Genomic DNA, 24,484 nt, shown 5'->3' with positions numbered 1-24,484 from the left:
CACCTAACTTGAAATGAGAGCATCACCAGGTTGGTGGTAGACTCTGGCCGAGCTTGTGAGGACAGCAGAGGAGCTGTGCTGTGGCTCTGCAGGCCCGTGTATCTGCTGTTTGTGCTCTGTGACTGCTGTGCCTTTGTCACTGTCGTACTCGACATTGGAGTGTTCTAGCATTTCCAAAGACACAAGGGACATCTAGGAGCATCACCAGCAAGGCCCGGTGATGACATCTGAGTAGAGACTCAGAGATCATTTTCTGCAATAGCGTTACCGTGTATGTCAACAGCACAGCTGCTGATGGAAGGAGTCCTCACTGGAGTAGACAGAGGCACTCCTGTATTTCCACGTGTCCTGACCCCACCTCTCTATCAGAGAGCAACTGATGTTGTCTGATAGGAAGCCGTATGCCTCCTTGATTCCTCTGTGAAGGTCGTTTCTACCTGACTTCTGATAACCTCTCACCTACTCCATCTTGGCTCACTCATCATTTCACTTTCCATCTGGAAAGAGCACTGTGTGACTGCTCAGCAACTTCTCTTGTGAGAAACAGGTCAGATAACACGATCTGAAAACCTGTGGGCCCAGTGGGAGGTAAGGAAGACACTTGGTCTATGCCCGGGGCCATAAGAAGGGAACCACCACTTGCCAGCTGAAGCAGATAGGACTATGCCAAGTCTTCAGCTTGTAAAGAGAAGCTAGAAACCTACACACTTCCCTAAACATCTAGAGTTCTGTCTGTTGGCTTAAAGAGTCTTTTCTTTACACGCAATACAGGTAGCAATGCTATGTACGGGCTAAATCTGGCCAGGTTACTGGAATGCAGAAGTTGGATGGGATTGACTGCTAAGTCCAGGGCAGCTGTAAACTGGTGACCTGCACCAGAAGGAAAGAGGACCCAGACACGACAGTTCTCGATCTGGCTCTGCGCAGGTCTGACACATTGCTGTGCACAGCTCCTAATCTGCCAAGCCTGCTGGGAGTGTCCATCAGTGCTAGGCCTGGCCCCAAATGCTTGCCTCTTAAGAGTAGCAACTGGGCCGGCGCCGTGGCTTAACAGGCTAATCCTCTGCCTTGCAGTGCCAGCACACAGGGTTCTAGTCCCGGTTGGGGTGCTGGATTCTATCCCGGTTGCCCCTCTTCCAGGCCAGCTCTCTGGTATGGCCCGGGAAGGCAGTGGAGGATGGCCCAAGTCCTTGGGCCCTGCACCCGCATAGGAGATCAGAAGAAGCACCTGGATCCTGGCTTCGGATCAGCAAGATGTGCCGGCCGCAGCGGCCACTGGAGAGTGAACCCACGGCAAAAAAGAAGACCTTTCTCTCTGTCTCTCTCACTATCTCTGTCAAAAAAAAAAAAAAAAAAAAAAAAAAGCAACAACTGACCCATCAGCTCCAAAGTTGTGGCAAGGAGCTGAAATTGGTGCTCACAGCACAGTGCTAGGTCCCAGGTAATAGACATTAGTCACTTCCTCCAAGATTTCACCTCCAAGAGTCAAGACAGTGCAGCTCAGGTCAGAGTCGCTGCCAGCAGGCTCTACGATCTCAAAGCTTTCTGGAACTGGGGAGGAACGAGCACAGGCCACAGGTGAGCAGCTGGCAGGTACATGAGGTCACTGTTGTCATCCCTCCAGACAAGGCATCTCCAGACCCAGCTCACCATCCTGCACTGGGGAGCTCACTGAGCTGGCTGGATGCCAGACCGATGGCCCTGGCCCTGCTCAGTCCTTAAAGAAGCTTAGGCCTGTGTGCTCCTCCTCTGAGGCAGAGACCTGTCTGAGGCTTCTGGTCGACACACCTCAGGGCCTCCAGTTGTTAGCTGGCAGTAGCTTTCCTTGAATCCACATGGTTTCCATTTGTCATTTTCTTCTTTGAGGCTACTGGCAAAGGCCTTGGAGTACAAGGAACATCTGGATCTCAAGTCTGTGTGATGTCTTCTGTGGTAAAGCGAGAGGTGGGGGAAGGCTTGGCTTAATCACAGCTGTGCTGTCCATGAGCTGTGGTTGGGCCAGAACTTGAATTCTGCAATCTTTCATTTTTTGGTTTGTAGAACAGTGCTGATTCCCACTTCATGGTATTGCCATAAACATTATGTGCATCAAAACATAGAAATACTCCGAACCAAGCAGGAAGTAGAGATGACGTTTTTAATCCCCAAGTGAGTTTTCGATGGCTAGTTCCAAAGACTTCTTTTTTTTTTTTTTTTTTTCAGATCAAATGACTTGATCTCTGGCAATTTCTTCCCTTATTTAGGGCAAGCTGGATCAGCATTCCTAATCCTTTTGACCCTGAACTTTAAAAAAACTTTATTTATTTTACTAAGGCAGAGACACAGAAAGGTAGTGACTGAGACAAAGACCTTCCATTCCCTGGTTTACTCCTTAAATGTCTGCAACAGCTAGGGCTGGGGCAGGCTGAAGCCAAGAACCAGGAACTCAGTCCAGTTCTAACAAATGAGTGGCAAGGGCCCAAGTACATGAGGAATCATCTCCTGCCTCCCAGGTTATGCTTTAGCAGGAAGCTGTAATTGCAAATGGAGCTGAGATTCAAACCCAGCACTCGGTATCAGATACAGGCATCTCAACCACTACACCAAATGCCCACCTTGAACCCTAAATACTTTCAATCCTTTTAGAAGTACTTTTTATACATCTCAATTTCATTTTCCTTTTAATTAATTAAATATAATTTTCCATGAAATTAATTGTCTTTAAAATTTTAAATTTATTTACTTGAGAGACAGACAGAGACAAAGATCTTATTAAAATAGTCTCCAAACATTAATCCTTTTGCTAGAAATACCTTGAAAAAAATTTACAGTATGAAGTCATTACGCTACCTTTATCTCTGGATTCTGGGCATCCTGCCTGCCAGGCAAATGCCTCCTTGTCCCAGGCTTCACTTGCATCCACCAACAGTTGGCACACTGAGGTACTCTGGCCACCTCCCCATTTTCTGGGGACATGTTCCTATCATTCTGTTTTGATGGATAACTGGGGGCTGCTTGAGCACCTGCAGTCCTTGGAGGCCTTGACCAGGCAACGTGGACTGGGACCAACTTGAGTGTCTGCCTCCAGGGTCCCCTGAGGATGTGGCCACAAACCTCAGCTTTGTCAGCCAGCCTTCCTCACTCTGTCTAGCTTCCCCTGCAATGCATTCTGACAAGATCCCTCCCACAACAGGGGTGACCACTTTTCACCTCCTGATCTACTATGAATAAGGAAATTACTCACCAGGAGCGAGGACTGTGGCAGACCACAAGTGGAGCTTGTAAACAGAAGGTCTTTGAGAAGCTCTCCTGAGCTTGGTGGGCAGGAGCCTAGTGAGGCCTAGAGAGCCCCTGCCCTCACACCTGCCCCAGTGAGGGGCTCCCTGGGTGTGTCCAAATGTACCTGTGAATTCCAGCGGGTGTAATTACTTGGTTTTAGGCAAAAGGGAGACTGTCTGAGTGGGCCTCACTGTATCAGGGGCGCCTCTTAGAAGGTAATAAGACAGAGGAATTCCTCTGCTGGTCTTGAAGTCAGCTGCTGGAACTGGAAGTGGTTGCAGCCAAAGGTCAGAAAGGAATCCGTCTTCCGACCACAAAGACAAGTCTTCCCATATCCCTGTAACACTTGAGCAGAGGACAGAATCTGGCCACGTTGGACCTTGGCCCCGACTCTGAGGTAGTCAATGGTGTTTTTTTTTGTTTGTTTGTTTGTTTGTTTGTTTTTTTTTTTTTTGACAGGCAGAGTGGACAGTGAGAGAGAGAGACAGAGAGAAAGGTCTTCCTTTGCCGTTGGTTCACCCTCCAATGGCCGCCGTGGCCGGTGCACTGCGGCCCGCGCACCGCGCTGATCCCAAGGCAGGAGCCAGGTGCTTCTCCTGGTCTCCCATGGGGTACAGGGCCCAAGCACTTGGACCATCCTCCACTGCCTTCCCGGGCCACAGCAGAGAGCTGGCCTGGAAGAGGGGCAACCGGGACAGAATCTGGCGCCCCGACCGGGACTAGAACCCGGTGTGCCGGTGCCGCAGGCGAAGGATTAGCCTGTTGAAGCCACGGCGCCGGCCCAATGGTGCTCTTTTAAGCCACTGAGTCTGATGTAGCTTCTTATGAAGCAAAAGAAAATTATATACTGTGGAATGAGTTTCAGGAATCTGCAGCCTCTTCAAAGCTGTATATGACAGCTATGTGTAGTCAAGAGGGTACGGCCATATTTCTTATTTTGGAGAGAGTGGAATCCATTCAATGGGTCCTCTGAAGAATATGTGCCGTGGAATGGAACAAGATGATGCATGCTCCGAGAATGCTCTGGACACATGCAGAGCTGGACAGCGAGGGAAATCCAGCATCAACCAAGAGGGTGCTACGTGTACAAGTCTTGGTAGAGCTCTTCTCTGATGACAGGCCAGCACTCAGGCACAGCAATCAGCCCCATGCTGATGGCTTAGTAAATACCTTTTTTCTTTTAGGCTCAACTGTCTTATGTTGGCAATCTAATAAAAATTCTTCACATTTCTTGAGAAACTGCTTCTCTTTGTCTTAACTGATAAGGTTTACAAAAGATAACCCTGGACTGAATGAAATTTTTTTTGTACTATTGTAGAAGGTAAATTTGTCTATCATCCAATTCAATCATAGTGGGATAAACAGAATATTATCTTTCTGCCAACATGTTAGAGACAAAATTTATTTGCTTTTGTTTTCTAGAAGTTGCATTTTCTTTCCTTGGAATTAGAACAGCACACGAACGCTGTCTCTATACTGTGCTTCCAATGTCAGGAAAACAGATATAAAAGGTGTTACAGGCCAGCGCCGCGGCTCAATAGGCTAATCCTCCGCCTGCAGTGCCAGCACATGGGGTTCTAGTCCCGGTCGGGGCACCAGATTCTGTCCCGGTTGCCCCTCTTCCATTCCAGCTCTCTGCTGTGGCCCAGGAGTGCAGTGGAGAATGGCCCAAGTCCTTGGGCCCTGCACCCGCATGGGAGACCAGGAGGAAGCACCTGGCTCCTGGCTTTGGATCAGCGTGGTGCGCCGGCTGCAGTGACCATTGGAGGGTGAACCAATGGCAAAAAGGAAGACCGTTTTCTCTGTCTCTGTCTCTCACTATCCACTCTGCCTGTCAAAAACAACAACAACAACAAAGGTGTTACAAAGTAAAACCAAAGAGGATAACAGGAGGAACAACAGTCCATAGGGATTCAGCAAATTCAATCCCACGTTAGAAGATCTCCACTCTATTAACAGTGTATTAACTTGCTGGGCATGGAAAATGTGTAATTGGGTCATCAATAAAAGAGAAAATAGTATTTAGAATGGGAAATTATGTGTGTCAATATCTAATTTCATATTAGAAAAGCACATTACTAGTGAGATGGCATTGGTACATGCCACCTTGATGGGTTGTATTGGAATCCCCTGGCACGTTTCTAACTCCACCATTTGGGGCAAGTCCAATTGAGCATGTCCCAAATTGTACATCTCCTCCCTCTCTTTTTCCCACTCTTATATTTATCAGAGATCACTTTTCAGTTAAAATTTAAACACCTAAGAATAATTGTGTGTTAATTACAGAGTTCAACCACTAGTACTAGAACAACAACAACAAAATACTAAAATGGATAAAGTATTACATTGTACATCAACAGTCAGGACCAGAGCTGATCAAGTCTCTGTTTCTTATAGTGTCCATTTGCCACCTCACTAGTCCAAGTGATCAATTTCAGCTCACAATTGATCATATTGATAGGTCTAAGAGTCAAAGGGATCACACAAACAAGACTAGTGTCTGCTAATACTAACTGATAGAATAAAAAAGGGAAAGAATGATCCAACATGTGAAGCGGGATACACAACAGACTCATAGAATGGCAGATGTCCTAAGTAGCACTCTGGCCTCAGAATCAGCCCTTAAGGCATTCGGATCTGGCTCAAGAGCCCATGAGAGTATTTTAGGCATGGAAAGCCAAGACACCATGGAAAAGAAAAAAAAAGAAGAAGACCTAAATGAAAGATCTCTGCGAGTGAGATCCCAGCGGAAAGAATGGGGCCATCAAAGAAGGAGGTACCTTTCTCTGAAGGGAGGAGAGAACTTCCACTTTGACTATGACCCTATCGGAATAAGATCAAAGTCGGTGAACTCTAAAGGCTTCCATAGCCTTGGCAACTCATGACTAGAGCCTAGGGAGATTACTGACGCCATAAACAAGAGTGTCAAATTGTTAAATCAACAACAGGAGTCACTGTGTACTTATGTCTCATGTGGGATCTGTCCTTAATGTGTTGTCCAATGTGAAGTAATGCTATAACTAGTACTGAAACAGTATTTTTATACTTTGTGTTTCTATGTGGGTGCAAACTGATGAAATCTTTACTTAGTATATACTGAATTGATCTTCTGTATATAAAGATAATTGAAAATGAAAAAAAAATTTGGTGTTAAATTGGAAATTGCATAGAAAATTAATCAATTTTTAAAAAATTGATTGTAGGATCTCTGTCTTTAATGTGCTGTACATTGTGATTTAATGCTATAACTAGTACTCCAACAGTATTTTTCACTTTGTGTTGCTATGTGGGGGCAAACTGTTGAAATCTTTACTTAATATATACTAAACTGATCTTCTGTATATAAAGATAATTGAAAATGAATCTTGATGTGAATGGAAGGGGAGAGGGAGCGGGAAAGGGGAGGGTTGAGGGTGGGAGGGAAGTTATGGGGGGGAAGCCATTATAATCCATAAGCTGTACTTTGGAAATTTATATTCATTAAATAAAAGTTTAAAAAAAAGAGAGAAAAGCACATTACTAATGCAGAGGACCTTTAAATGTGAGGATTCCACCTTGGTGTATCTGAGAGCCCAGGTTCCACAAGACCACAGGAGGCTCTTGAAGGAAGAAGGACACAGACTTCAGTGCTGCTGAGGGGTCATGGGCTGTGTGGATCCTACATCCTGTGATGAGGATTCTGGAATCACCAACACTTTAGGCTGACTTCTGAGTGAGGAGGAATGGGGGAGGACACTCCACAGTAGATGATGACAACGTCTCTTCTGTCAAGAGTGTAAAACAATGGACAACTGCAGATCCCATGTGGTGTGGCCTTTTCTCAGAACACCTCATGTGGGTAGTGGCTTAAATCTTGTTCTTATTCTGTGAAGACAAGGACCCCATGATGATCCATCTGCCACCACTGTTCATTCTCAGGGACCCAGCCTGATGTCCAGCCTGAATTTGGCCAAAGTTATCAATGGCATGCCTTTCCAACTTCCAGACCCAGACACAATGCCCTGTGTTTCAGTTTGCTTCCAGAAAGTCCCATATAGTGGAAGGGGTGTCTCCTAGGAACCTGGAGGACAGTGGTGGAGGTGGCCATGTCCTTTCCTCTTCTTCCATGTTGGGTCTGGAGCTTTGGCCCTCGGCAGGAAGGCAGACTGGGTAACTAGCAAAGCACTGTTATTCCTCAGCCAAACACAGCATTGGGTCTTAAGTTTTGTCAGCAGGATGCAGTCTGTGCACAGATGAACAACATAAATTTATTAATTACCAGGTCTGGGATTTGGCTTCCGATTTAGACTGGGCATGGAGCAGCTACAATGATCTTAAGACAGTGTCCCCAATCCTCTTCTTAGGTAGGTGAACACCTGTCTTCAACTCACTCCTGAGGAGAGGTGGATATCCATCCCCAACTTAATTCTGAGGTAGGAGGACAGTTTCTCTTCAAGTCCTTGGTGAGCTTTGAGTGCCACGGAGGAATTCTGATCAGGCCCTCTAGTTCAGTAATAGTATTTAGTGCTCCTGTGGAAGTGCCCTTGGTGTATACCAGGTAGTGTTTCCTCGTGTATTTGTCAAAGTGCTGATTCGTAACAGCCAAATTTGCACATCATCAATCTTAAAAACAATAAGAACAACAACAAGAAAACTCAAAAAAAAAAAAAAAAAACCATAGGCAGGGGTCAGGTGTTGTGTATAGTGGGTAAAGCCACTGGCTGCAGTGCTGGCACCTATCCCACAGGGGTGTCAGTTTGTATCCTGGCTGCTGTTTCCTATCCAGTTCTCTGCTAATTGTTTGGAAAAGCAGTGGAAGTGTTTAGGCCCTACTACCCATTTGGGAACCCAGATGAGGCTCCTGGCTCCTGGCTTTGACCTGGCTCAACCCTGGCTGTTGTGGCCATCTGGCGAGTGAACCAGTAGATGGAAAATCTCTCTCTGCCTCTGTCTTTTTCTCTATTTCTCCTCCTACCCCTCACTTTCTCTGTAACTCCTTCAAATAAGAAATAATCTTTCAAAAAAAGAGCAAACATGCAGACTGCATAAAGAGGGTATGAGCTGGGGTGGGACCTGCTGGCTGATGCTGCACCCATAGGAGGGCCAGAAGGCTGCTGGGTAGTCCTCTCCAGTGAGCCTGGCTGGTTCTGTTAGGGTGCATTTTGGGGGTTTATGCAGAGGCTGGGACGGAACCAGTAGAGAGTGGTGAATGCTTTGGGCCTTGTCTACTGAAAATTTCTAGACATTGCAAGACTCCCCATCTCCTTGGCTGACCAGGTCAGGCAATTGCAAATAGGCTTGAGAATTCACACGAGGCTTCAGTGTAGACTTTCTAGATGTGAGCCACATGGGAATGAACTGGAACGGGCAGTAGAGCCTATGGCCTTGGTGGCTGTTGCTGCCATATGGTGCCACCAAAGTTGAGCCTGACAAAGGTGAGGAGAAGGGAGACGGACAGTCTGGTACAGATACAAAGTGTAGTCACAACCAATATGAAAAACACTGATGATGTCATACTCAATGTTGAAAGAATAAAAGTCTTGGGTCCAGTGCCGTGGCTCACTAGGTTAATCCTCCACCTGTGGTGGCAGCATCCCATATGGGCGCTGGGTTCTAGTCCTGGTTGCTCCTCTTCCAGTCCAGCTCTCTGCTGTGGCTTGGATAGGCAGTGGAAGATGGCCCAAGTGCTTGAGTGCCTGCACCTGCTTGGGAGACCAGGAAGAAGCACCTGGCTCCTGGCTTCGAATCAGCGCCGTGCGATCTGAATGGCAGCCATAGCAGCCATTTGGGGGGTGAACCAATGGAAGGAAGACCTTTCTGTCTGTCTCTCTCTCACTGTCTAACTCTATCTGTCAAAAAAAAAATAAAAATAAAAAAAAGAATAAAAGTCTTTCCTTTATCGTCAGACAGGCCAGAAGGCCCATTCTTGCCACCCCATTCAACACAATGGTGAGAGTCCTAGCCATAATAATTATATGTATTATATGTATAATAATATATTAATATACTATACTATAATATATATTATAATAATATACATAATTATATGTATACATATAATAATATATGTATATTTAATAATAAGTAAATAAAAGAAATTAAAGGCATCCAAATTATAAAAGAGGTGAAATTATCTATTTGACAGATGAAAGGATCTCATACATAGAAAAATCTAGAGATTCTAAAAAACAAACAAAAAACCTTTTAGATCTAATATATGAACCCAGCAAAGTTGAATCAACAAAGTAAAAATCACTGGCAATGAATTATCTGAAAAAGAACATTAAGAAAATAATTCTGTTTACAATAGAATCGAAAAGAAAACAATATTTAGAAATACATTTAACCAAGGAAGTGTAAGACTTGTACACTAAAAACTAGAAAACATTGCTGATGGAAAGTAAAGAAAATCTAAATAGATGAAATACATCCTATGCTCATGGATGGGAAGTGCTACTAAATCTGTATCTATGAAATATATGAAATTTGTTCACCTTAAGAATAAATAAATTAAAAAAATCAATACTACCAAAAGGAATCTAAAGATAGAGTCAATGAAATCCCTATCAAAATCCACAGGGGCTGGCCTTGTGGGGTAGTGAGTTAAACCATCTCTTGCAATGTTGGCATCTCATATCAGACTGCTGGTTCAAGTCCAGGCTGTTCTGCTTCTAATCCACTTCTCTGCTAATGTGCCTGGGAAGGCAGCAGAAGATGGCTTTAGTACTTAGGCCCTTGCCACCTATGTGGGACACCCAGATGGAATGCCTGGCTCTTGGCATCATCTTGGCCCAGCGTTAGCTGTTGCAGCCATTTGGGGAATGGACCAGTGGATGGAAGATGTCTTATTGTTTTCCTCTCTCTCTGTCACTCTGCTTTTCAAATAACCAACTAACTAAATAAATCTTTTAAAACACCCTAATGAATGTCTTTTTATTTGCATAGATAGGAAAATGAAGCCTAAAATTCACATAAAATACAATGGGATTCCAAATACAATGGGATTCCAAATAGCCAAAAGAAGTCTTGAAATACAAAGTTCAAGGGTTTATATTTCTTCATTTGAAAACTTACTATAAAGTTACAGTAATCAAAACACCATGGTTCTAGCATAAGACAGATGCACAGATCAAAGGAATGAAGTACAGAAATAAGCCTTTGCATATATGTTGATTCTTGAAAAGGGTACCAGGATCATTCAGTGGAGAAAGGACATTCTCTTCAGCAATGGTGCTGGGAAAACTGGATATCCAGACGCAAAAGAATGAAGGTGAACTCTTATCTTACAACAGCTCAAAAATTAACTCAAAATGGGTCAAAGATCTAAACATAAAAGTTAAACTAAAAACTCTTAGAAGAAAATATAAGGTAAAATATTTATGACACTGTGTTTAACAATGATTTCTTACATATGACGTTGGAAGCACAAGCAACAAAGGAAAAAACAGACAAGCTGCAATTTACTAAAATTAAGAATTTTAGTGCATAAAAGACACACTCAGAGAGTGAAAGGACAAGGCTCAGAATGGGAGAAAACATTTCAAGTCATGTATCTAGTAGGGGTTAATATGCAGAATATATAAAGAACTTCTATAATGAAATAACAGCACAATTCACAAATATGTGCCATGCCATTTTTCCAGAAAAGATATTCACACATTTCTCCAGAAAAGCTATCCAGATGGCCAACAGCCCTTGAAAATATACCCAATTACCATTAGTTATAACAAGGTACTCAATATCACTAGTCATTAGCAAAATGCAAATCAAAGCCACCATGAGACACCCCCTCACACTGATTAGCATGGCTACTATCAAGAAAACGGAGAATTACAAGTGGTGTGGAGCATGTGGGGAAGTATAAATGGTACAGCACTGTGGGAAAGTCTAGCAGTTCCTCCAATGTTGAACAAAGACTGAGTCAGCATTTCTATCCTCCAGAGGAAGGAAAACGAACATCCACACAGAATTTTGTCGACAAGTCTTCACAGTGGCACTGTTCATAATGGGGAGACAATCCTTTTCAGTGTCCACCAACTGATAAAGGGATAAATAAAAAGTCGTATATCCACAGCAAGGAACATTTCTTTCAGGCATAAAAAGAAATGACAGTGGCAACGATCACACAATATGGTGAATGTACTTAGTGTTACTGAATTGTATACCTAGAAACGGTTAAAATCATACTTTCTGTGATATATATTTTACCACTCTTACTTTCAGGGATAGAGTCAATGCTCTCCTAAAATGTTACATAAATTGACTGATGCTTTGCCAATTCAGTAATGCTAAAACCTAGGAACTTCTTCCATGACAAAGATAAATCAGGAAAACTAGCTCTTGCTGTTATTTCTCAAAGTAGAGCTGGGGGGGGGGGGGTGGCGGCTATAAATTATACTATACTCAAACTACTTAAACTAGAACATTTTTAAAAAGTTTTATTTTATGTATGTGAAAGGCAGAGTGACAGAGAAAGGGAGAGACAGAGAGAGAAAGAGATCTTCCATTTGCTGGTTCACTCACCAAATGGCTGAAATGGCTGCAGCTGGGTCAGGCTGAAGCCAGGAGCCTGGACTCCATCCTGGTCTCCTACATGTGTGGCATGGTTCCAAGTACTTGGGCCATCTTCTGCTGCTTTCCCAGGTGCATTAGCAGGAACCTGAATCAGAAGTAGAGCAGCAGGGGCTCGAACTGGCGCTCTGATATGGGATGCTGGCATCGCATGCGGCAGCTTAACCTACTGCACCACAATGCAGGCCCAAACTAGAACATTTTAATACCTATAAAGTACTCTTAAAACAAAGATTCTAAGATGCAAGGTGACTTTATAAAAATATATAACATCTTCAAGCCATATAGCTTAATTTAATAGAATGTCCATTTTTCAATTTTTACAGGAATTAAACAGGATCAATTCAAGATACATGCAATTACAAATAAATGAAAAATATAAATTTCACTCTTATTTCTCATTTTAAGTTTCAGGTGAGATTTCAAGTTTCATTCATTATTTACAAACACAGGAATCAGTAACATGGCAAAATTGTCTTTGAAGTTCCCTGGATTTGGGTAGCAAAGAAAACACTGAGAATTAACCTTTGTAAAAATAAGATTTAATTCTCAGCCTGCTTCATTTCTGTCTTTTATATTTTCTGTTGAATATTAGCTCTTCTTAAAGAGAGGCAGTGATTTTATTCATTGCTTTTCTCAGGAAGGACATGTGTGATCCAGTAATTAAAGAAAGCTGAGATTACTCTGGCATGGTCTGGAAAGCAAAAAACAAAAACAAAACAACAGGTAAAATAAAACAAAGATAAAAAGAAATAATAAATTATTATTTTGTGAATATTAGTTTTGGGTTCCAAAGTAAATCCTGAAATAATCTAACAAAATGCAAACTTGCCACAATCGCATGTGATAGTGACATACTACACTTGTTAACTACACAATACACAACAAATATGGCAGAATAGTGGATGAGTTCTTAATATTTGTATTTTATCCAGGTTCTGCTAGGTTTTAACTTCTTACTATCACAGCACAATATTACAGGTTTAAAATCTGATCTGAAAGAAAACCATGTACAAATTGAAAGGACAAAGAAGGTTATATCACAGGTTAACTAGAAGAGAAAGGTAAAGTAGAATCTCCCATGAGACAATACAGGAATTATATAGCATTCACATTTCATGAATGCCAATGCCCTGTGGGAACAGCCCAAAGAAACTGTCAAGGAGATGAATGTTTCTTTGACATTATTGGGCAGTCAGTCCTTTCCTTACCTCACAGGAGGTAACTTGAGTGAAGATTCTCCCTTGTTAGACTTTACAACTTTCGATCATCTCATAAAAATCTCATGTTAATTGAACTTAATAGGCTTTTTGCCATTTGAGATGAACAGTTATTGTGGATGTTTAAATTTGTTAAATAATATAGTAGGCCTGAGGACCAAACAACAACAAAGAAATGCTAGTCTCTGAGTTGACCGACCCCTGATCTTGTGTCCTTTCCAGAACTGCCCCTGCTCCTGTGACTCACAGCCGTGGGTCTCCCTCTTTCCTTCCACACAGGCTGCTTCCCACCACAGCAGCCCTGCTCTGATTCCTCTCTCGTGCCTCTAGACCCTGCCCACTCCTGCAACCTCACTTTCCATTTTCTTTCACAGCAACCCTCGTGGCAAGGTCATCAGTCATGGTCTGCTCTTGGCCCTTTCCTGATGAAGCCCTTCTCCCACTCCCCATTACTCTATCCAGGCACCCACGTGGGTGTCCAGCAAGCAACACGGGGCTCCTGACAGCTCTTCACCCCAGCCTGCTCCTTCCTGCAGTCTTCCTTCTCCTACCAGCTTCTTGGCTCTTCTACACCCACCCTGTTGGCCAATCCTACTGGTTCTTTCTCCATGATTCCTATGCCCACCATGGCCCATGCCACCACACACATGGCCCCTGCACTCTACAGTCTGCACAGAATGGTTACCCAGTAAAAGCTGGAAACAAACAAGAGATTCATAACATCTCAACACTCTTCCTAACAGTAGATGTTCAATGAGGCACACCAAAATATTTGGAAGACAGAAAAAAATTTACTTTGTATCACCTCAGCAGAAGAGAAGGAAAAGGGAAGAAATGAACTATTTCCCTTCTATTAAAACTTATGAAAATGCGGCTCTAAGAGTTGAGAGCTCACAGGTCTGGAAAATTAGACTGCACATGCAGTTCCACATATATTGTGAAATATTTTATAGCAAGCACAGACAGAAGAAACCCCTTTCTCTGTGGTATTCTGCTCTTCTAAGCTCTCTGGGCATCCTTACAGTTTCTGATTCATTGCTGTTCTGGTGGACTGTAACTTTTCAAGGGAAAAACTTTGACTACAGCATATCAGCAGTACAACAAATAAACCACACAGTACTTACCAGGAGGCATCATGCAGTGTTCTGGGAATATTTCCAGAGCACTCTTCAGTCTCTCAGTATCTTGCAAAAGCAACAGTGTTTTCATGTGGTCCAGAACGAACACGTCCGAGGCAGGCATGCAGTGAGACTCCAGAAGCCTCAGCAGCTCCTCAGTGGTTTCCACACACACAGAGGAATCTGAGTCTTTGCAGAGACCTAAACGAAGTCAGCATCACATTGAAACAGAGCTTTACTTTTGTAAATGATGACGAGAAGATTTCGTTTCCGAAGGAAAGCTTCAACACATTTCTACTTGGAATGAGATGTCTGGGACATACAAAGGCACTGGGACACGAGACCTCTGAAAAGTACACGAGGACAACAAAAACGCTACTTCTGAACAACAATGGAAACTTTCATATGTTTGACATTGCAACACACTGTCCAAATATAACATGGGACTCCAAGTCACAAGCAGCCCTAGGATAAACCAGACAACGAAGCCAAGCTCTTCATCTTCTTGTCCTGCATCTTTAAACAACAAGAACAAGACTGCCGGCTGTTTAGGATGAGTCAAGCAAACCAAGAACAGGCGCCAGGTCCTACTGTTTGTACTAAAGGACAACCATCAGTTTAGCTGCTGGTCTTGTGACGGTCACAGCTCCTTTTCCTCTGGTGCTTTAGCTATTGTGTTTTATGTAGAATCTAATCTGTTTACATTGAGTTCTGAATTTCGGTTATTATATTTCTCAGGCCTGGAATTTTCATTTGATTATCTTATTAGAGTTTCCATTTTTTTTTTCATCTTTTTTCTTCATTTTATCCCCAATTTCTTGAACCACTTAACCAGATCTACTTAAACTTTCCTGTCTGATGAAATCAATGTCTTCTGCTCCTGTGGCTACTTCCACAGCTCTATTCTCTTGGTGTTATTGGCTCTATGGTCCTGTCTCTTGGCACACACAAGAAGGATTTTAGAGGTTTTAAGTGATATTTTCCTATAGAGAAGTTTGCCCTTAGCCTGCTAGGCAAACAGGGTCAGGGTGAGTCAACCTGGCTCATTCAGGTCTGCATGTCTGCCAAAAGCCATCTACCTCTGGTCTCCTGGGCTCTGGGAAACCTTGTCTGCACAGTACCTCAGCACTGCCAAGAAGTCCACTGCATTACTCAGGGGCTCTTTACGTGGGTTTTTACCTCCTCCCTGAGTGTCAGATTTTGGTAATGGTTTTGAGGGAAGGCCAGCATAGTGTTAGGGTCTCTTCAACTTTCTTCCTCACCAGCCCCCAGACCTTCTGCTTTCTGTCTCCATAATTCCATGAGACCGACATGTACTCTGCTGATTTGTCTGCCTCTTAGGATTCCTTTTCTAGACCCTAACCCAATGCCCCACATCCACAGTTGGCCAATACCCTGAAGGAAAAGTGGCTATAGGAGGTTGGTTCACTTCCCCAGGTGTCACTTCTTCAGGAGCTTACATTCCTTCAACAGATCTTTTAATCTGATTTTCTAGTTATTCTTGGCATGGCTGCTGGTCTGCCATAAGCTATTCTATTCGTATACAGAATGAAAAATCTACTGAGATCTTTCTGAATCCTACCTTCTATCCCAAAGTGTATCAGCTATGTCTTCTAATTGGTGTCATTTGGATATTATGTTTTCAATCTGTTGATACAAATCGCTGATAAACATGGTAAAGAGAAAAGGGCCAAGGACACCTGGCATCATCTTCTTGGGTCAAATTGGTCTTGTTGAAATCTGGAACTATTAAACCCACCACATTCCCTAATCTATTAGTAGTGTCATCAAAATAAGAAAATTGGCCAGCGCCGCAGCTCACTTGGCTAATCTTCTGCCTGTGGTGCCGGCACCCCAGGTTCTAGTCCCAGTTGGGGCGCCGGATTCTGTCCCGGTTGCTCCTCTTCCAGTCCAGCTCTCTGCTGTGGCCCGGGAGTGCAGTGGAGGATGGCCCAAGTCCTTCGGCCCTGCACCCGCATGGGAGATCAGGAGGAAGCACCTGGCTCCTGGCTTTGGATCAGCGCAGGGTGCCATTTTGGGGGTGAACCAATGGAAGGAAGACCTTCCTGTCTGTCTTTCTCTCACTGTCTAACTCTGCCTGTCAAAAAATAAATATATATATAAAAATAAGAAAATTGCTGGAGTGCTTTTCTTCTTGGTTTTTAGCAATTGCTTCTTTGTAATCCTCAGGCCAGTTATCAATAAAATATAACACAAATGTAAGCAACTGCCAGTCATGAGAATAAACACACCTTTAGTTTCATATCCTACACCAACTCAGATAGTTTCCAGAAAATGCTAACTGAAAAATCTTAAATCAGTAAGCTATATGTAGAAAATTATAACATGTCTTATGCATGGATTTCAAAGTTGTTTTTACACCAAACTTACCTTTTAGTTCCATTTCCTCACAGATCTTTTGATGTGTCCTTGTGTTTCCTAAAGAGGAAATGTGCTACTTCTACTGCTCTATAAATTTATGAAGGTGAACACAAGTCCATTAAAACCTCCGGTCTAGACTCGCCTTTCAGTTAGAAACACACCGTAGCACACCGACACACTCTGAAGCCTGATTTTAGGGGAATAAAGAACATGAGCCCAACCAACCCGCAGGCACAACTTTACTGGGCTGGCTGTGCTGCTTCTTTCAGAATGTCTCGAGTAATTAACAATTCCAACGCTTTGGTGGAGAGAATTTAAATATCCTGATTTTTGCCTTGAAATTCATTATTTGTCGTGAACATTTTAATGTGCTTTATATTGTAAACATCAAAATGTTAACTTATTGTTCACTTTTCCACAATTGAAAGTGGGTGCCATTGGTCAGAAGAAAACAGGAAAATACATACCATCATAAAAATAAATTTCTTGCATTGATTTCAGCAAGCTTAGGATGCCATCTGCCTTTTCATTGGTGACTTTAACCTCTTCCTCACTGGCGTCTCCAGCTTCTTCCTCCTCGGCATCTCTGACATCTTCCTCACTGCTGTCTCTAGCTTCTCCCTCACTGTCTCTTTCATTTTCTTGCTCACTGGTGCTCTCTGCAGGTTGGTACATGAAATTGACACCTGAAGCCTTGGCTGCTAAGCCAGCTGCTTTCTTCCTTTTAATCTGCCGTTTCTTTTTCAGTTTCCTTTTTTTATTTTTGCTGATTGACGGGCCATCTGTGTGCTGGAGCTGCGATTTCTCTTGTAAAAGACTCTGATGTTTCTCTAATTCTGCTTGTTCTACATGAACAATATTGGAATTTTTCAAATTTTTCTTTGATTTATGTTTTCTAATTCTTCTTCTCTTTGGTTGATCATGAAAATCCTGATCTGTTCAAAATATCAAATAGAACAATGTTCAGTATAATAGATCCATAACAAACATATAAGCTAAATAAATATTCTTTCAGGATCTTACAGTAGAGAAAGAATTTAAGCTATCTGCTTCAGTGATTCTCAACTTTACTTCACAGTAGTTACACTACCAAAGATCCTAACCATAACACAAATCCATGCCCTATGTGTTTTCCAGAAAATGCACAAATAGGGGCCAGCACTGTGGCATAGCAGGTAAAGCCGTGGCCTGCAGTGCCAGCATCTCATATGGGTGCTGGTTCAAGTCCCGGCTGCTCCACTTCTGTTCCAGCTCTCTACTATGGCCTTGGAAAGCAGTAGAAGATGGCCCAAATCCTTGGGCCTCTGTACCTGGAAGAAGCTCCTGGCTCCAGACTGGCGCAGCTCCGGCCATTGCAGCCAATTGAGGAGTGAACCAGCAGATGGAAGACCTCCCTCTCTGCCTCTCCTTTGTCTGTGTAACTCTTTCATATAAATAATAAAATAAATCTTTACAAAAAAAGAAAATGCACATATAGATTTTCACACATAGCTGTTACAATCATGATCAACAGTGTGTCTTTAAGGAAGTAAGAGTTGTTATAGGCTTACTGGGTGAAATTTTATTCCTATAACCTTTGGGAAAAAATGAATTCTTACCTTTTTTACATTTTACTTTAGTACCTTCCAAGAGTTAGGGCACATTTTTAAACGAAGATTTCAGTTTGGGCAACAGGTCAGCAGAAGTTGGCAGATAACATAGTTGGCCAATGATGTCCTGGTAAATGGTTAATAGCTGGCTTTTGGTGGCAAAGTCCTGAGTTATACATTTGTCAACTTCCTTGTTATATATACTTTCACCATGGTTGATCTGGAATGGCCCTGGGCTATCACTAGATAGGAAGAGATATCTACAGCTGTTCTCTTGAGCCAAGGAGGAGTCTACCACTGAGCAGGAGCCAGCGAGAGGAGCGGGGAGGAGGTGTGGTGGGTAAAATCTCAGTACACAAGGTCAGCCAGGAGTGGCAGAGACAAATCATCAGAAACAAGGATAAATATCCAGTGTAAGTTACTGCTGGCACCACAAGGAAGGTCTCAAATTACAAATGGCATCTTGCAGGGCTGATCGAAGATGGCATGTGATACCACACTTGAGGGCACACAAGGAGAAGGAGAGAAAAAAGTCCTGTACTCATTCAAGCGATGTTTCTACCCCTGCAAGACTTAAGAATATAGCCCAAGTTGCTGAGTGGATAGCTCACCTCGCTGTCACTGTCCCTCCAGCTCTGCCTGAGTAGATCTAGAACCAGGGTTTGGTTCTCAGACAATTTCCTTTTTAGTTCTTGTTCACTTTTTTCTGAGCTGCATAGTACCCCATCACAGATTATTTTGAGCAACAAGATTAAACAATGTAATTTACACTTTAAATATGAAATTTTTAAAATAAAAATGAAAAGGTACAGATGGCCAGATGCTGTTATACTGAATAAAACTTGTCTTGTTATTTCTATTCAAGGACTTTATTTTATCCTTTGAAATTAGCTGGCATAAGTCTAATTTGTCTTCCACATAGTTCCTCAAAGCAGCTTTCCTGTTTCACCTGGATATCAGTAACCTCACCAGTGCTGGCCAAATCTTTGGGGAGCCACCTGAGTGAGCGTGCTGGGACAAGGAACAGGTGGTTACAAGGCCTGGGTACTTGTTCCAGATACTACATCTATGTGTGTAGCCTAACTTCCATCAATTCAATTAGCTCAACATGAGAACACACAAAATAAGTATTTTAATAAGTATTAAACGTCATCTCTGTCATCCGACATAGACTATCCTCTTTCTAACCCACTCTGGTCAGCTGTGTTACTGTCAAAGTAGACACTATATTGTGGACAATTTCACTGCTAGTTCTTGAATGAGAGTTCTCAGTTTCCCCTGAACCTTATCTATGAACATAAGGTATTTTAAAATTATTATGAAACCCATAGTTTTCTCTTGATCACCAGGGCACTTTTTCTATTTCATTTCCAAGTGTGCACTGGTATCAGGGACCTGGCCAAGTGCAGCTGATAGACCAAGGCAGAACAGCTGACTCTTGAGATGGTCTATGGAATATTGACTTCCAAAAATGACCACTGCTTATCAGTTTTTACTTCCCAGGTCCATTTTAAAAAGATGACATTACATTTCTCCTCACTGCATCTATCTTTAAAAATATGCTTGAGCTCATTAATTTATAGACAAGAAAACTACATAGTGTTTTATCATCCTAAAGCAAACCACCGGGGGACCAACATAGATCATGGGGGTATCTCACTATCCACCAAGAACCGCGGCTGGAGGGCTCCTCTTGTAATCTGGCTCTTGCAAAAAAAACCTGCCTTCTTTGTAGGTCTTCTACTCTATCTAGATAATTGGCAATCTTGCATCTTTGGTCTGCTTGCTCCTAAGTGGTGAGACTGCCATACGAACTGCTGTCCTGCTGTTGTTACAAGACTAGCATATACGAATTCAAAAAGGTGGAGATAGCAAAAGCCTATAAAATAATTATTACACCATATGTTTTCATGTAAGTGTAAATGTGTGTGTGTGTGTGCCTGTGCATGCACATGTGTACCTTAGAAAAGAAAAACATAACATACATTTTTTAAAAATCTTGACAGTCCACATCCCAGTATGTTAACTGTGGCTACCTTTTGGTTGGTGCTAGCATAGGTTGTTGTGTTTTCCACTGTACTGATATCCATGTTTTGGGCATTTAGAAGATAATGTTTTTATAACAAAGTAAAATTTCCTATCTTAAACTTGATAAGATCATGACATCTAAAAATTTATGGGGTGGCATTAAATCCTGCTTACAGGGAAATTTATAGTTTTAAATCTATCAGGAAAAAAGGCTAAAAATCAGTGATGTAAGCACTCATTTCAAGAAGCTAGAAAATAGCAAATTAAGCCCAACAAAGCAGAAGGAAAGAAATCATACATGTAATACTACAAAATAAACAGCAAATAATACAACAGAGAGAAACAAACAGACAAACATTGGACCTTTGAAGAAAAATTGGACAAACCGCTGGTGAGACTAGTGGAGAGGAGAAGGCAGGCAAGTGTCCCCAGCTGAGGTCAACACGCTTACAAAAGGATATGGTGGTAATGTTATGCAAATACATTAGATAAACCAGAAGAGGAGAATTCTGAGGAAAGTCTAACTTGCCAAAAGGACATAGACAAACGCAGAACATAGTAATAGTCCTACATCAACATAACAATTTGAATCTTTAGTTAAAAATAATCCCATGAAAAGAACTTCAGGCCTTTGTGGAGTCACTTGTGACTTCCACTAGATCTGTCCAGTGCACAGAAAAAACAGCAGTCAGCTATAGGCTGCCTTGTGAAGCCAGTTTAATCTTCACTCCAAAACTTGACAGGGTCATTAAAACAAATGTGAATGTACTCCAATCCTCTTATAAAAACTCTTACAAAAGCTCTAAACAAAACCATAGATACAAGCAGTATAAATAGTTTGATCAATATTGACACCAATATATAAAATCTCATTAACAAACTAGAAATAGCAAAGAAAACTCTAAATCTGACATGGAAGAGCCACAGAACCCACCATATGTAATAGTGAAATTCTTTTCCTCTGATTTGAAGAGAAACAGTGGTGGCCACTGCCATCCCTTGTGGCTACCTCTATCATGAGGGTCCAGAAGAGGAGACACAATGTGTAGGAGTCACCACCAATGACATACTCTATGTATGGAAGACTCCAGAGTCCATGAGTGAACTGCCCATCACAGACAAAGTAGGAATGAACGCAGCAGAACCTGCTCAGCAGCAAGAACGAGCTACCGGCAATCAGGACAGTGAGTGGAAGCAGCACATACAAATCGCAAGGTCCAGGTTGTGTGCTGTCCACATGGACAGAAAGTGGAGGAGGGGCTTCCTAGCTGGGTGGAGGGAGGTGAGGACACTTGTGGGGCAGAAGGGGACTTGGTGGTAACTGACAAAGTCAGTAATAAAGACTACAGGGTTGGGGCTGGTGCTGTAGCTTAGTAGGCTAAGCCTCCACCTGTGGTGCTGGCATCCCATGTGAGTACCGATTCATGTCCCAGCTGCCCCTCTTCTGATCTAGCTCTCTGCCAGTGGCCTGGGAAAGCACTGGAAGATGGCCCAAGTGCTTGGGCCACTCTATTCACATGGGAGACCTGGAAGAAGTTCCTGGCTTCTGGCTTAGGCCTGCGCCAGCTCTGGCCATTGCAGCCATTTGGGGAGTGAACCAGCGGATGGAAGACCTCTCTCTCTGTCTCTCCTTCTCTCTATCCATAGTTCTGCCTCTCAAAATAAAAGAATAAATAACTTATATTCAAATCATCAAATTTCTCTTTAAACTAGAGTGGTTTATTGTACATGGCTCTGTACTTCTCCCTTCCACTGTCTCAGGGCTGCTGTACAGACCCCAGCAGTGACAGTCACAGAGCACCGGAGGGAGCTGCGGCAGTGTCTGGGTGAGCACTCCTATCTTCAGCATGCCACCATGGCCATCCTACCCCTGACCCGGTGTTCCCAGCAGCAGAAAGGTTTCTGATGATTCTGGAGGGTGAAGCTCATGACATCTTCTGTGTATCTAGAACACACACATGCAATCAGAGCAAGACCATGGGTTACAACCATGGGTTACACATTTTTGGCAACTGGGGCAAAACAAACAAACAAAAACAGTGATAATGAGTAATTTTCAAGTATGAGGTGATGAAGAGAAGTCTTCTTGGTGACTGGAGTCTTAGAAGGAACCCAAGGGCAGGAACAGCTATCTCTCAACTTAGCTCAGAGGGTGGACTTTCAGAACTTGTCTGTCTTGCAATTACTGAACTTCTGCACATTTGGACATATCTATCTCTTTATGACATTTTTTCATTATGTTGCTCAGTTCTTTGCCAAGCCAGAAAACATCACTCAAGTTTAGGTCTGAGTGAGTGGAAAGACTGCTAGACTAAATGACCAGGCTTGAGCCTCCTCTTAGGCTCACCCATGCACATCCTTGGAATTCCAGTTCAGGAGGACCCTGCTAAGTCAGCGTGGCAAGAACCCCCATCATTGACATTGATCACCCTCAAAATCTGATCGGGTTCCTCATTCTCCATCACTGCCCAGGTGGCCAGAGTACCTCACCCCTCCTCTGCCCCACTCCTGGGTCAAAACTCGTTTGTCCATGTTGTATTGAAGCTGAGTCCAATGCCCTCTTCATCTGCAATCCGTTTCTGTGCAGTGGTCCTTGTATGAACACACTGGCCCTAACAGGGTTTGCCTTCCTGCCAGTAGCAAGAGCCATGAGTAATTTTCCATTTAACATCATGACACAACTCAATTGCAGCTCCTGGCTTCCTCGGAGTCACATCGGAGGGAGCTGGCCAGCTCAGATTTAGAAAGGGACACAGGACTGTAAGGAATTACTGGCCAAAGAAAGACACTGAAGGATTGTGGTACTGTTAAATTTTGTGTCCCTCACAGTCATTTACATTTCTAAATTATATGTTTGCTGAAGACAGTTACAATGTATAAATCACAGAGAGAACCCTAATAATCACTTGTTTGGGATTTATACATCTGATGCAAGTACCTACACATAAAGTACTCTTCTATGGGAGAAAACTTTATTAACCAGGGAAAGAGTTAATCTACTTCTTCTTTTAGTGAGATGATAGTTAATCTAGTCTTTCTTACTTCCCAGTGAAATGAGAAATCTTCATTTATAATTAAAAATATTTTTAATAATCATGTGTTCTACATGTTTTACTTATTACCCTTGATGGGCCTATTTCACTCAGTCAGCCTGAGGCAGAGACTTGAGTTCCTAGGTTTGATTCCTGGGAGTGAATTTTCTATAGGAGAAACAGAAGCATCACAAAGTGTCTGTTCTGCAGAGCAGGCTGCAGCTCACAGGACTTCTCCACACTGCTGGACACTGGGTGCAGGTGCAGCAGGAGGAAGGTGCAAGACCATGGGTTACAACCATGGGTTACACGGTGCAGGTGCAGCAGGAGGAAGGTGCAAGACCATGGGTTACAACCATGGGTTACACGGTGCAGGTGCAGCAGGAGGAAGGTGCAAGACCATGGGTTACAACCATGGGTTACACGGTGCAGGTGCAGCAGGAGGAAGGTGCAAGACCATGGGTTACAACCATGGGTTACACGGTGCAGTGTGCAGCAGGAGGCAGAGGTTGACAAAGGCTCTCTGCTAACAGGCACAGCTGGTGTAGTCTCACCACCCTGGACCCAGTGTGGAAAATTCAGCAGTTTTCCCATTACCTCTCAGCCAGCAGAGCCTCCTGGGCCACATCTGGGCACCACAGTTTGCCTACCGTGTGGAAGCCAAAATGTCAGGTCTCACAGCACTGACCACCCTTCCACTATGTGCTCCAATGACACTTTGACCCTGCAACCCCTTGGGAGGCCTTTCTCAACTCCCCAAGTTGCCCCACCTGCATTACTCTGGTCTGAAACCGCCCAGGATGGCTCTGTCTTACTCAGAGAGGTCTGCTTTGGGGAGTGTCCTCAGCAGCTGCTGGTCACATGTGAACATGTGTTCACCTCAAATGTGGCTGGAGAGTGAGAGGAGACCTACTTCAAATTGTATTTAATGAACTAAATCTAAATATGTGTAGAGAAACTGCCACAGGTTCACCCATGCAACACCAATAGGTACCACAGGGCCAGGAGCATGGTCAGGATTTAAAAAATACATGGAGCAGCAGTGATGGGATATACTTTATTACACATTCAACGTGTTACCTGTTTTGAAAGCACACAAGAAATAAAGTAAGACCTGCTTAGATCACAAGTTACAGGATAAACTTCTAATCCCACCAACCACCTGGTCTGCAGGGGGAAATGAAACAGCCCAAGTAGACCACCTAGGATAGAGGGCAGCAGGAGTGTCCTTGTGGGATCAGTAGCCCTTGAAGGCAGAATAAAAAAAGATGTTGTATTTCTTCTTAAACACAGGTCAGATTAAAATT

The 24,484-nt window shown here is 43.1% G+C and overlaps 1 protein-coding gene across 5 annotated transcripts in view; it reads right to left on the bottom strand.

The window, feature by feature from the left end:
• The window catches only part of ERICH1 (glutamate rich 1), a 97,715-nt gene that overhangs the window by 7,541 nt on the left and 65,690 nt on the right, over positions 1-24,484 (bottom strand). For 3 of the 5 annotated variants that reach the window (XM_062198856.1, XM_062198857.1, XM_062198858.1), the window contains exons 4-6: positions 16,996-17,463; positions 14,153-14,347; positions 12,088-12,502 (exon numbers count right to left, since the gene is read on the bottom strand). In XM_062198856.1, coding sequence (XP_062054840.1) covers positions 12,429-12,502; positions 14,153-14,347; positions 16,996-17,463 — 737 coding nt within the window. In that variant the 3' untranslated portion in view covers positions 12,088-12,428. Of the gene's footprint in view, positions 1-10,696; positions 11,897-12,087; positions 12,503-14,152; positions 14,348-16,995; positions 17,464-24,484 lie in introns of those variants that run through there. The other 2 variants (XR_009866586.1, XM_062198859.1) reach the window with 2 other exon arrangements.

The sequence above is a fragment of the Lepus europaeus genome, chromosome 8, assembly GCF_033115175.1.
Source record: "Lepus europaeus isolate LE1 chromosome 8, mLepTim1.pri, whole genome shotgun sequence".
NCBI lineage: Eukaryota > Metazoa > Chordata > Mammalia > Lagomorpha > Leporidae > Lepus > Lepus europaeus.
The sequence above is the reverse complement of the archived record's forward strand: the minus strand, read 5'-3'. Positions and strand labels throughout refer to the sequence as shown.